The sequence below is a fragment of the Macaca nemestrina genome, chromosome 4 (assembly GCF_043159975.1).
Source record: "Macaca nemestrina isolate mMacNem1 chromosome 4, mMacNem.hap1, whole genome shotgun sequence".
NCBI lineage: Eukaryota > Metazoa > Chordata > Mammalia > Primates > Cercopithecidae > Macaca > Macaca nemestrina.
Genome location: NC_092128.1, coordinates 171,888,020 through 171,902,346, shown reverse-complemented (window position 1 = coordinate 171,902,346; position 14,327 = coordinate 171,888,020). Strand labels below are relative to the sequence as shown.

The following is a 14,327-nucleotide window of genomic DNA, read 5'->3' as shown; positions in this document are numbered from 1 at the left end:
TAATCCTGCCTTGGTCTTTCTGGTGATCAGCCCCCATCCTACTGTATAGGTGCTGCCAGCCATCAGTCAACCCATTAGCTTACAAAATGATATCACTTTGGAGATTCAAGGATTTTAGAGCTGTGTATCAGGAGATGGGGTTGAAGACCAAATATATATTTTATGATACTATACCTTTTCTTTCAGTTGATCCCTTTTATTGATGCAGTTCTCAAAGACCCAGGGTTGCAACATGGGCAGCTATTTAACCATTTAGCAGAAACTCTAAGTTCCTGGGAAGCCAAAGCAGACACGGAAAAAGATGAAAAAACAGCTCACAACTTGGAGAACGTACTGATACATTTCTGGGAAAGACTGTCAGAGATCTGTGTCGCGAAAATCAATGAGCCAGAAGCTGATGTTGAGTCGGTTTTGGGTGTATCTAACCTATTACAGGTGCTTCAGAAGCCGAATAGCTCATTGAAGTCAAATAAAAAAAAAAATGGTAAGGTTAGATTTGCTGATGAGATACCTGAAAGCAATAAGGAGAATGAAAAATGTGTATCTTCAGAAGGAGAGAACACTGAAGGCTGGGAATTAACAACTGAACCTTCTCTCACTCATAATTGTTCAGGCCTTTTGTCTCCACTAAGGAAAAAACCTTTGGAAGACTTAGTCTGTAAACTCGCAGATATAAGTATCAATTATGTCAATGAACAAAAGTCAGAGCAACATCTAAGGTTTCTTTCTACTCTGCTTGACTCCTTTTCTTCAAGCCGAGTATTTAAAATGCTACTTGGTGATGAAAAACAGAGTATTGTCCAAGCCAAACCTCTTGAAATAGCCAAACTTGCACAAAAAAATCCTGCGGTGCAGTTTTTATACCAGAAACTGATAGGCTGGCTAAATGAAGATCAAAGGAAGGATTTTGGGTTCCTGGTGGACATTTTGTACAGTGCTCTCCGGTGCTGTGACAATGATATGGAAAGAAAAAAAGTCTTGGATGATCTAACCAAGGTATTCCTGTTGTATATCTTTTCAAACTATTTTAATAATAGATGAGTAGAATGAGCCTGCATATTGTTTTCTGGTTGTTTCTTCACTGGGAGTGTCAATTTTAGGACAAGCAGTATATTCTTGATCATGATTTGGGAAGTATCTAAGGCTGCTGGGTAGATGTTCAGCAGTATCAGGATAACAAATACTTGTAATTAAAAGGTGAATTCTTTTAATCTATACATTTAAAAGGTTGGATAAGAACATTTTAGTTTTGTATTGGTTTCATGGGTACTTCATTTACTTTTTAAAAGTTTTAGCTGGGCATGTTGGTGCATGCCTATAGTCCCAGCTACTCAGGAGGTTGAGGTGAGACAATTGGCTTGAGCCCAGGAGTTCTAGACTAGCCTGGGCAACATAGCAAAACCCCATCTCAAACAAAAAGTTGTTCTAGCAGATTGTTTCTAACTCTTTTTCTTTTTTCAGGTGGACCTGAAATGGAATTCTCTTCTTAAGATTATTGAAAAGGTATCTTAGGGATTTTTTTTTTTTTTTGTACTTATGGGAATAGAAATATTATAACCATAGTCCTATTCACACAATAAATATGATCAGTCAGGTTCTGTGTTAGAGAACTTCCTCATTATTGTAACTTTCTTCCTATAATGTGGGAAGATACGTGTTCTTTTCCTTTCCTGTAGTATTATTTTTCTGGTTAGTAATATTAGGGAAAAATGAACAGGCTCTAGAAAATCCAGTGTTTCTTTCCTAGAAGGTAACAAAGGCAGATTTAAACATTTTATTATCTTTTAATTAAGGCTACAACTTTCTGCTCTTATCCTAGTTACTTTTTATACTGTAGAAATGGATTGGTGGTTCTAGCTTTGGCTAGAACACATGAGAAAATTAAGTTTTCTCTACTCTGGAACACTATGTAGGTAAATAAAAATCTTCCAGTCTTGACTAAGAAAATTAGTGGTAAGAATAATGAAAAGAAATGAAAGAACACAAACCATTTACAAATTTTCAAAATAGCTTAAGTATTCTTTCCTAATGAGGATGTAAATGTTGTAACTAACACTTTTCCAACTGTAGAGATGTTATGACTAGCTACCTAAAATTCGTACTCCTTTTTAAAGCATTTTCAAATTATTTTTCTGTTTTCATAGCTAACTCCAATTTGCAAGTTTTTTTCTATTTTTTAAATTGTAGTAAAAAAACACATAGCATGAAATTTACCATCTTAACCATTTCTAAATGTACAGTTCAATAGCATCAAGTATATTTATATTGTTGTGCAGTTTCCATAACTTAATTCGTCTTGCAAAACTGAAACCCTGTATCCATTAAACAGTAACTCCCCATTTTCCCCATGGTTTTATTTTTACAAAATAAATACAGAATATTTATTATTTTTCAATGAGGAATATGACTTATCAGGCACACTATTTGCCTTAGTTTATCTAGTGCCTTCTCTCCCTGTAGCCAAGTTACATGAAGAGCTAAATTATCAGAAGGCTCCTTGATAAGCCTTGAATCAGAGCAGGGGGTGTAAATAATTTGATAAGAGTAGACTAATGTATCCATTTCCAACTTAGGAATGTACCTGCCATGAAGTACAAATACTCACATCTGTGTGGAAGAATATCCTCTTCCTGAGCAGTGATTGGAAGTTCCTAGCCAGTGTTTGCTGCCTGCGCTTCCATGACTCACTAGCCTCCTCATCTCCTTACAGCTAGGCAGCTTTCATTAGATATGTTCATACTGGCATATCTCAGAGACATCGTAAGTTCAGTTCCAGACCGCAGCAATAAAGCAAGTTACACAAATATTTTGGATTGCCAGTGCATATAAAAGTTATGTGTACACTATAGTCTATTAAGTGTGCAATAACATTATATCTGAAAACCAATGTACATATCTTAATTTAAAATTACTTTATTGCTAAACAGTGCTAATGATCATCTAAGCCTTCAGCGAGTTGTAATCATTTTGCTGATCGAGAGTCTTGCCTCGATGTTCATGGCTGCTGACTGACCAGGGTGGTGGTATCTGAAGGCTGGAGTGGCTGTGGCAATTTCTTAAAATAAGGACAACAGTGCAGTTTACTGCATTGATCGACTCTTCCTTTCATGAAAGATTTCTCTGAAGCATATGATGCTGTTTGATAGCATTTTACCCAAAGAAGAACTTCTTTCAGAATTGGAGTCAATCCTTTCAAACCCTGCCACTGCTGTATTATTTAAGTTTATGTAATATTCTAAATCCTTTGTGGTCATGTCAACGATGTTCATGCTTTTTCACCAGGAGTAGATTCCACCTCAGGAAACCACTTTCTTATCTGTAAGAGGGAACTCCTCACCCATCCACATTTTATTATGAGATTACAGCATTTCAGTCACACCTTCAGGCTTCATGTCTCATTCTAGTTCTTTGCCTCTTTCCTCCACATCTGCAGTTACTTCCTAAAGTCTTGAATCTCCCAAAGTCATCCATGAGGGTTGGAATCAACTTCTCAACTCCTATTAATGTTACTATTTTAGCCTTTTCCCATGGTTCATGAATGTCTTAATGACATCTAAAATGGTGAGTTTTTTTCCAGAAGGTTTTCAATGGACTTTGCCCAGATCCATCAGAGGAATCACTGTCTATGGCTGCTATAGCTTAATAAAATGTATTTCTTATTAATAAGACTTGAAAGTTAAAATTACTCTTTGATGCATGGGCTACAGAATGGATGTTGTGTTAGCAGGCGTGAAAACAACATTAATTTCCTTGTACATCTCTATCAGAGGTCTTGGGTTAACCAGGTGCATTGTCAATGAGCAGTAATACTTTGAAAGGATTTTTTCTTTCTTTTTTTCCTTCGTTTTTCCCACAGTGGGCTTAAGATATTCAATCAACCACACTATAAACATGTGCCGTAATTTAGTCCTTGTTATTCCACTTATAGAGCACAGGCAAAGTAGATTTAGCATAAGCTTAAGAGCCCTAGGATTTTTAAAATGAGAAATGAGCATTGGCTTCAACTTAAAGTTACCAGCTGTATTAGCCCCTAACAAGAGTCAGCCTGTTCTTTGAAACTTGGAAGCCAGGCATTGACTTTTTGCTAGCTATGAGAGTCCTAGATGGCATCTTCTTCTAATATGTGACTGTTTTACCTCCACTGAAAATCTGTTCAGTGTAGCCACCTTCATTATTGATCTTGGCTAGATCTTCTGTATAACATGCTGCAGCTTCTACATCAGCACTTGCTGCTTCACCTTGTACTTTTGTATTGTGGAGATGGTTTCTTCCTTTAAACCTTATGAACCACCCTTTGCTAGCGTCAGACTTTTCTTTTGCAGCTTCCTCACCTCTCAGCCTTCATAGAATTAAAGAGAATTAGGGCCTTGCTCTGGATTAGGTTTTGGCTTAAGAGAATGTTGTGGCTTGTTTGATCTTCTGTCTGGACCACTAAAACTTTGTCCATATCAGCAGTAAGTCTGTGTGACTTTCTGTTACTCTTGGGCTCACAGGAGTGGCGCTTTTAATTTCCTTCAATAACTTTTCCTTTGCATTCACAACTTGGCTGTTTGACACAAGAGGCCAGCTTTCCACCTCTCTTGGCTTGCAACGTGCCGTCCTTGCTAAGCTTCATCATTTCCAGCTTTTGATTTAAAGTGAGAGATGTGTGACTCATCTTTCCACTTGAACATTTAGAGGCCATTGTAGTGTTATTAATTGGCCCAATTTCAGCATTGTCATGTCTAAGGGAATAGGGAGGCCCAAGGACAGAGAAGAGAGATTAGGTAACGGTCAGTCAGCAGGGCAGTCAGAACACACACATGACATTTGTTAATTAAGTTTGCCCTCTTACATGGCAGTGGTTTATGGCACCCCCAAACATTACAATCGTAACATCAAAAGTCACTGATTGCAGATCACTGTAACAGATATAATAATGAAAAGTTTGAAATATTGTGCGAATTACCAAAATATGACACAGAGACACAAAATGAGCATATATTGTTGTTAAATGGTGCTAATAAACTTGCTCAATGCAGGGTTGCCACAAATCTTCAAGTTTTAAAATTGCAGCATTTACAAAGCACAATAAATATAAGCCCAATAAAACAAGGTATGCCTGTACATTATGTTGAACTTTTTATCTTGCTAACTCGAGAGGCATTTTATTCAGAAGTTTATTTTGTTTACCAGGATTCTGCAGAATAGATTGGTTTTACTTGGCAAACTACACTGGGAAAGCAGTTATCACAGCCATCTAAATTCTAAAGTAGTTTTTCTTGTTTTATGGAACCTTAATACTTTATGAGCAGAGTCTTAAAATCATCTTTTTTGAGACAGAGTCTCGCTCTGTTGCCCAGCAGGCTGGAGTGCAATTTCACGGTCTCGGCTTCCTGCAGCTTCTGCCTCCCAGAGGTTCAAGCGATTCTCCTGCCTCAGCCTCCTGAGTAGCTGGGATTATAGGCACCTGCCACCATGCCCAGCTAATTTTTGAATTTTTAGTAGAGACAAGATTTCACCGTGTTGGTTGGTCAGGCTGGTTTTTTTTTTTTTTTTTTTTTTTTTTTTTTGAGACGGAGTCTTGCTCTGTCACCCAGGCTGGAGTGCAGTGGCCCGATCTCAGCTCACTGCAAGCTCCGCCTCCCGGGTTTACGCCATTCTCCTGCCTCAGCCTCCCGAGTAGCTGGGACTACAGGCGCCCGCCACCTCGCCGAGCTAGTTTTTTTGTATTTTTTAGTAGAGACGGGGTTTCACCGTGTTAGCCGGGATGGTCTCTCGATCTCCTGACCTCGTGATCCGCCCGTCTCGGCCTCCCAAAGTGCTGGGATTACAGGCTTGAGCCACCGCGCCCGGCCCAGGCTGGTCTTAAAGTCATCTTTTAAAAAAACAATCAATTAAAAAACAGATTTGAGTTTTGGAACCATAAAAGGACCTTAGAGATTTTCTAAGTTAATCTTTCCAACTTTCAAATTAGGAGATAGGCCCACGTTTATTAAAAGATTTGTCCAAGGTTGTAGGCTAGTTAGTGATAAAGCTTGGACTAAAATATAAGCTCTGGTTACCTACAATTTTTAAATAAAAGGATAAAGTTTTCCAAGCACTACCCAATCTGCACTTGGATTTTTTTTTTTCTTCCAGATTGCTTTGAAATGAACCAAGTTGCAAATTCCTTTCTTCTCAGCCCTTAAAGCAAAAGAAGCTCTGGGAACATGGATCAGCATGCTTTAGGGGTGGATTTACAGTTTTTTTTCTTGCTTCCCCACCTCATGAAAATAAGTTGCTGTCAGATATCTGGCCCTAGTAACTCTATCAGAGAATTTGGGGAAATAAATCCCATTGTTCATACTGAAGTTATTTACCATTATTATACATTAATTGTTCTTTAATTTTAGCAAAATTAATGAACAAAAATTTATAGAGCATTTATAAATCTATCTTCAAAGTTTATTCATGATTCATTGAACATATCTACAGTGTTGATAGCAGGTATCAAAGAAGTTTAAGACAGTCTCTACTCTCAAGGAACTTACAATCTCATTGGAAAGACAAGATATACACAGATGAAACATTTAAATAATTATACAATCCAGTAAGTGCTTTAGAAATTCAGAGAAAAGCAGTGATCATTGTGGGCTGGAGTGGATGGGGAGACTTCATAAAGTAGGTGGGATTTGTACTGATTTTCAAAGAATGGATGAGATTTTAAGTAAAAAAAAAAGGTGTGGAGGGGGAATATTTATGGCTGGGAAGGTAGCATGAGCAAAGCATGGAAGTGAACATCATCCAGGCTTAGTGGGAAACAGGGAGGATACCAGTCTTCCTAGAACTTCAGGAGGAGGAGGAGGGGGGATAGAATTGGAGCCATCATAACGAAGGGATAGTAATATGGTACAAGTAATATTTTGGACAGAGAGAGTATTTGATCTTGCTGTTGATCTTTGCTTTAATTTTATGGTTTTAGGCATGTTCTAGTTCAGATAAACATGCTTTAGTAACTCCTTGGCTAAAAGGCGATATCCTTGGTGAGAAATTGGTCAACTTGGCAGACTGTCTTTGTAATGAGGACTTGGAATCCAGGGTATCTTCAGAACCTTACTTCTCAGAAAGATGGACTCTTCTAAGCTTGGTATTATCCCAACATGTTAAAAATGGTAGGACTTTTGTTTTCTAATAGGGGATAATCCATTTCACCTTTGTGGGGGATTCCATGGGGCTCAGCTTACGTGTTATTGGTTGAAAATAACGACTTATTCAAAAAATTTTTTTTTCTTTTTTTTTTTTTTTTTTTTTTTTTGAGACTGAGTCTCCCTCTGTCATCTAGGCTGGAGTGCAGTGGTGTGATCTTGGCTTACAACATCTGGGTTCAAGTGATTCTTGTGCCTCAGCTTCCCAAGTAGTTGGGACTACAGGTGCATGCCACTATACCTGGCTAAATTTTGTATTTTTACTAGAGATAGGGTTTTGCTGTGTTGGCCAGGCTAGTCTCGAACTCCTGACCTCAGGTGATCTGCCTGCCTCAGCCTCCCAAAGTGCTGGGATTACAGGCGTGAGCCGCTGCACCCAGCTCATTTATGTATCTTAATATTGTAAGCACCCTAATTGTTTATTAATCTTCATACCATGACTTGGAAGATATTTAATATTTTTAGTTCTATATCATAATGGTTTTTTTTTTTAACTCATAAAGTTGACTCATGACTTAAAGAGTTTTCAGTGTAGCAAAGTTGCTCACCCTAACTGTGTAAACTATTTCTGTTTTCTACTTAATTTAAAACTGCCTTTTTTACCTGAGGGCCTTTATGTGTGTGAGAGAATGTGTTGATTTGTTGATAAAATTTTGTCTAATACATAAACACCGTTTTAAAATCCAGGAAAGACCTATAGAATTATTAATCCAAAGTAAGATATTTAAAAATACACGTTAATATTTTTATTTTTTGTCTGTTTGAACCTTTTTTCTCTAGATTACTTGATTGGAGATGTATACGTTGAAAGAATTATTGTTAAACTTCATGAAACTTTGTTCAAAACAAAGGAATCATCAGAAGCTGAAAATAGTGACTCATCAGTGTCTTTTATCTGTGATGTGGCCTATAACTATTTCAGCTCAGCGAAAGGATGCTTGCTAATGCCATCATCTGAAGATTTATTATTAACTCTCTTTCAGTTATGTGCTCAGAGCAAAGAAAAAACACATTTGCCAGGTAATAGCCTACTGCTCAAATGTTTTGTTGGGAATCTCCGGCTCTGACCTTCATAGTGAGTGTAAGTGCCCAGGCTTTATTAATTGAATCATAATGTGTTTGAAAGTTTAAAGCGTTTTGAGTAAAGGGCTACAGTCTTAAACACTTTCAGCTTTAGAAACCAAGTTAAAGATGTGTGTAGATGTTATTTCTAAAGATCTCACTTGATATTCAAAGAAATTTGGAATGAGCCATAATTGATTAGGTAGAATCTTAGTCCATTCAGCAGTTCTGGCATGTTCCTTAATTTCTTGATGCCTTAGTTTCCTCATTTGTAAAAGGGGGATAATAATATCCCTTTATTATAGTAAAAACATTCAATCTTTGGTGTATATCAAAATAGAATTGAGATTATCTTTTTAAGGACTATATTCTTGCCTTATATGCTAATTCAGACTTATTTGTGAAAGGAAATACAAAAATACTATCTATAGAGAGCTCTCCTCCAACCCTTCGTTGTTTCTTTTTTTTCTTTCCTTCTTCCTTCCTCTTTCTCTCTTTTTTTCTGCCCATCATTGTCTACCAACCCTGTCTTAAATACTAACTTCTGTATTTGGAAAAGGTGTAATAATTTTTTTTTAATGTCTCCAAAAGGACAATTCTTGTAAATAAGTTCAAGCATAAAAAATGTAACTTTAAATATCTTACCATTTTACATTTATATGATATGAGCTAGTTTGTGTGATTGCATGTTTATGACACAGTTGCTTTGTTTGGCAATTTAATTTTGAATGGCAATTGAACTTAAAATTTTTCTTTTTTAAATGGTATTTAAAAAAATCTCAGATCTGTAGAGTTGTTTCAAACATTTCGTGCTGATTAGAGTTAATTCAGTGAGATTACAAATTCCTGTTGACATCTTGATTTTAGATTTTCTTATCTGTAAACTGAAAAATACTTGGCTCTCCGGTGTAAATTTATTGGTTCATCAAACTGACAGTTCATATAAAGAGAGTACCTTCCTGCATTTGTCTGCTGTGTGGCTGAAGAACCAAGTTCAGGCTTCATCTTTGGATATCAACAGGTAACCTTTTTTGAGCTTGGTTTCAGTGTCTTTTTTATACTTTGTCAGTGTCCTTAAATAAGATTCCATGATCAGTGTGAATGCCTATGAAAAATTACTTGTAGGGCTTGCACCTATAATCCCAGCTACTCAGTAGGCTGAGGTGGGAGGATCAGTTGAGGCCTCCAGGAGTTCGAGACCAGCCTGAGCAACATAGTGAGATGCCATCTCTTAAAAAAAAGAAAAATGAAAAATGACTTGTTAGGTAACAAATCTATGGGACTCTAAGAAAAGATCCAAACAAATTTTTTCAAAACCATTTTGTTTCAATGATCATCCATTTAAACTGCCAATTAATTGAAGGATAATTTACTATAACATACCTGCTGGACTCATAACTTACCACATGTACTGATTGTCCTTGGTTATTTATTTTTGGGGGACAAGTAAGCACTGTTTTAAGGTGTTGAATTGCAAGTATATTTTACATCTCATACCTACATCCATATAATAAAGGAGAAGAGAGAATGCATTTAGAAGATATTGGGGTTAGGTTAAATAATGCTGAATTTCACAAGGTAGCTATATTTCTGAAATACCTGGTCTGAAATAGGTCAGGTCCTCTTCATTCTGAGATAGATAGGAAGCAACACTAGATTTCAGATGATAAATATTGGATTACCTACCCAGTTTGACTGTGCTATGTTGGTGTGTTGTCGGTGGGGGAGCATCACTTACCTCTTTTTTATTTTCATCATTTCTTTTTGTTCAGGTAAGCTATTATAGGGTATTTAATATGTACTGGGGTATTCAAACTAGTCATAGCATAACTACAACAGTTAAGTTTTTTGCATTATTTTTAGTCTCCAAGTCCTCTTGTCTGCTGTTGATGATTTGCTAAATACACTTCTAGAGAGTGAAGATTCTTATCTTATGAGAGTTTATATTGGAAGTGTAATGCCGAATGACAGTGAATGGGAAAAGATGAGACAGTCTCTTCCTATGCAGGTATTTTTGAAATTGAAGAGGATGTATCTCATTCTGAGGTTTGGATTTCATGCAAGCTTGAATATTTTTTATTTTGGGGAAGAAAAACATAAATAAAATGAATATTTTGCTTTGCTTTGATGTCTTTGTACACTCATATACTGGATGTTTGCTTTTTGCAAGACACTATTTGACAGTGGCAGTGGCCATGGTACAAAGACTTAAGACCTAGTTCTGTACTTAAGGAGTCTTAAAGAAATACACGTTGATAATTTCCTGTAATAGAAAACAAACTTCTAGGTTTCCGTGGTTTTGGTAATAAATATTCTCACAACTTCATTTTTGTTCAGTCTTAATTGCTTAGGTAATAAATAATTTTGTATATAATGTACTCTTTTCACAGTGGTTACATAGACCTCTTTTAGAGGGAAGATTGAGTTTGAATTATGAATGTTTCAAAACAGATTTTAAGGAACAGGACATAAAGACACTTCCCAGCCATTTGTGTACTTCAGCATTATTGAGCAAAATGGTCTTAATTGCACTGAGAAAGGAAATAGTCTTAGAAAATAATGAGCTTGAGAAAATAAGTAAGTATATATGAGTATTTACATATAACATAATGCATGAATAATCTTGAAATAATCTTGATTATACTGCAATTTAAATCTTTAATTTAAAGAATCTTCAGCTTCCTTTTTCCTATTTTAATGATGAGAACCTTGAAGTTACTTGAGTGATGAATATTAAATTGCAAATTAGATACAAATATATTGGAACCTTGCTATAATCTTGTTAACTGTGGATCATAATTTGGTGTTAGCTACTCACACTGTCATGACATCAATATAAAAAGATCCTGTGACACATACCCTAAAGAAAATGGGTGAGGCTTTGGTGTTTTATCAAGGATTCAGAATTTTCTGTTGATTAAAAAAAATTGATACCTGATAATTGTACATATTTATGGGTTACATGTGATATTTTGATATATACATAGAATGTGTAGTGATCAAATCAGGCTAAGTAGAATATTCATCACCTCAAACATTTATCATTTCTTTGTTTTGAGAACATTTCAAATCTTCTAGTTATTTTTAAATATAAATCATTGTTAACTGTGGTCATCCTACTGTATTATTGAATACTAGGTCTTTTATCTTCTCTCTAACTGTATTTTGGTACCCATTCACCCACCTCTCTTCATCCCCTGCTCTCCTTGACCCTTCTCAGGGTAACCATCAGTCTATTTTACTACTCTTATCTTCATGAGATGCACTTTTTTAGCTCCCATAAACAAATAAGAACATGTGATGTGTGTCTTTCCATGCGTGGTTTATTTCATTTAGCATGATGATGTCCAGTTTCATCTGTGTTGCTGCAAATGACAGGATTTCATTCTTTTTTTCTGAGACAGAGTCTTGCTCTGTTGCCCAGGCTGGAGTGCAGTGGCGTGATCTCGGCTCGCCACAACCTCCGCCTCCCAGGTTCAAGTGATTCTCCTGCCTCAGCTTCCCAAGTAGATGGGACTACAGGTGCACGCCACCATGCCTGGCTAGTTTTTGTATTTTTAGTAGAGACAAGGTTTCACTATGTTGGCCAGGCTGGTCTTGAACTCCTGACCTCGTGATCTGCCTGTCTCAGCCTCCCAAAGTACTGGGATTATAGAAGTGAGCCACCGTGCCCGGCCTCATTCTTTTTTTAATGTCTGAAGAGTATTCCATTGTGTATATGTACCACATTTTATGTATCCATTCATTCACTGATGGACACTTAGGTTGATTTCATCTCTCTCAGCTGTTGTGAATAGTGCTGCAGTAAATATGGGGTGCAGATATACCAGTTTTCTAAATACTCAGTGGGATTGCTAGATTGTATGATAGTTCTATTTTTAGTTTTTTGAGCCACTTCCATATCGTTTTCAAAAATGGCTGTACTAATTTGCATTCCTACCAACAGTATATAAGTTCCTATTTCTCTGCATTCTTGCCAACATTTGTTATTTTTTTGTCTTTTTTTTTTTTTTTTTTAGAGATGGGGTGTTACTATGTTCCCAGACTGGTCTTTATCCTGGGCTTAAGCAATCCTCTTGCCTCAGCCTCCCACAGTGCTGCGATTATAGGCAGTGCCACCATGCCCAGCTTATTTCTTACCTTTTTGACAATAGCCATTCTAACTGGGGTTTTGATTAGCATTTCCCTGACGATTACTAATATTGAGCATGGGATTTTTTTTTCCTTTCTTGCTGTTGTTTAAATTCCTTATATATTCTGTATGTTAGCCCCTTGTTAGATGAATAGTTTGCAAATATTTTCTCCCATTCTACAGATTGTCTCTTCACTTTGTTGATTGTTTCTTTTGCTGTGCAGAAAGCTTTTAGTTTAATATAGTCCTGTTTGCCAATTTTTGTTGTCTTAGCCATAAAAATATTTGCCTAGACCAATGTCCTGTAGCGTTCCTTGATGCTTTCTAGTTGTTTTGTATAGTTTCAGTTCTTATGTTTAAGTCTTTAATCCATTTTGAGTTGTTCTTTTTAGATGGTGAGAGATAGAGGTCTATTTTCACTTTTCTACATATGAATATTCAGTTTTCCTAGCATGATTTCTTGAAGAGGATGTCCTTTCCCCAATAAGACTTTGTCAGTTGGCTGCAAATATGTCGATTTATTTCTGGGTTCTCTAGTTCTGTTCCATTGGTCTGTGTGTGTCTGTTTTTATACAGATACCATACTGTTTTGATTCCAGTGGTTTTTGAATACCTTTATGTTTCATCAGGCTCTAATTTTTTTTTCTGGCAAGTGGATGTTCAAATGTTGAACCCTAAGAGGACTTAGGGCCTCAGCGAATTTTCCTGTTTCAATAAATGGTTTAGAATTATAGGTGGTGGTGTGACTTTTACCAGATGGTATTGAAGGTAGAGGATTTGCAGAAACCCTGTATCAGTCTTGTTTGTAAGCCCTCAGCTGTAACACAGTTACTAGAAGGGGGAATATATGCTCTGTGGAAGAAAGTTGAAACACCTCTTTTGGGCAGCCAGCTTCACATTCAGTTAAGGGAAAGGAAATAAGCCTGTAGTTTACATTGCTCACAGAGTAAATCTGGGCAAACCCAAAACTAGTAAGTAGAGTAATAATTTTTTGTGTTACTAATTACAAACGCAATATTATTTCTTTAATTTTATCGAGCTCATTGGTCAGATATTATTGTTGTTTGTGTTACCATGACTTGATTAGAGTTGCTTAGCTGTTAAGTGTAGGATTAGATTTTGAACCAGGTCGCAACGCTTCTCACTCCAAAATCTGTACATGGCTTTATAAAAGGGAGTTGTGACTGTGTATTAGAAACCTATGATATGCCAGGCTTCATGATAGATATTTGTCCATTTAATTCTCACTGCAGTCCTGTGAGTTAGTTTGTAATATCCTAATTGATAACTATTTATATAGCTTGAGAGAGAGAGATGCAGATTTGAATCCACCCCAATCTGTAGCTGAGGCCCCATGTCCTTTTACTGTATCATACTGTCTCCCATCTCTCCCATTTGCCATGGACTTCTCACGTCAGGTCTTGGGTCCCTTAGTTGTTTTTCCTGTCTGGAACTTTTTACCAATTGTGCCAAAATGGTAGGAAGATTCTTTCAGTATCTCTAGTAACTTAGGTTCTTGTCACATTCTTAACTAATTAGAAAAAGGAAAATTTGGGAAAAGGGTGATATTTTGTATCAGACAAATATTCTCAGTTTTCATTATCCTTGAACATGTCAAAGCAGATATGAAAATCAGTTCATAGGTGTTTTGAGATGAGTGGGCACAACAGTGGTAGAAAACAAGGCGGAGAAGTGAAAATAATTGAAGGGTTTGTTCACAAAGTACTTTTGATAATTTGGTGCTGTCTCTTCTCTTAGTTGCGGAACTGCTTTATTCACTGCAGTGGTGTGAAGAATTAGATAACCCACCTATTTTTCTAACTGGATTTTGTGAAATGCTTCAAAAAATGAATATTACGTACGATCACTTACGTGTACTTGGTAATACTTCTGGCCTTTTGCAGCAGTTATTTAACAGGTAAGAATCTCTTTCAATTTCTGTTTTTAAAATGACTATGCTACTTCTT

General features: G+C 36.5%; 1 protein-coding gene across 3 annotated transcripts in view; it reads left to right on the top strand.

Moving 5' to 3' along the window:
* LOC105472780 (listerin E3 ubiquitin protein ligase 1) overlaps nucleotides 1-14,327 on the top strand; it is a 67,598-nt gene that overhangs the window by 25,809 nt on the left and 27,462 nt on the right. For 2 of the 3 annotated variants that reach the window (XM_071095532.1, XM_071095533.1), the window contains 8 exons: nucleotides 187-996; nucleotides 1,462-1,503; nucleotides 6,944-7,133; nucleotides 7,947-8,186; nucleotides 9,096-9,249; nucleotides 10,092-10,236; nucleotides 10,619-10,805; nucleotides 14,119-14,278. In XM_071095532.1, coding sequence (XP_070951633.1) covers nucleotides 187-996; nucleotides 1,462-1,503; nucleotides 6,944-7,133; nucleotides 7,947-8,186; nucleotides 9,096-9,249; nucleotides 10,092-10,236; nucleotides 10,619-10,805; nucleotides 14,119-14,278 — 1,928 coding nt within the window. The remainder of the gene's footprint in view (nucleotides 1-186; nucleotides 997-1,461; nucleotides 1,504-6,943; nucleotides 7,134-7,946; nucleotides 8,187-9,095; nucleotides 9,250-10,091; nucleotides 10,237-10,618; nucleotides 10,806-14,118; nucleotides 14,279-14,327) is intronic. The other variant, XM_071095534.1, reaches the window with a different exon arrangement.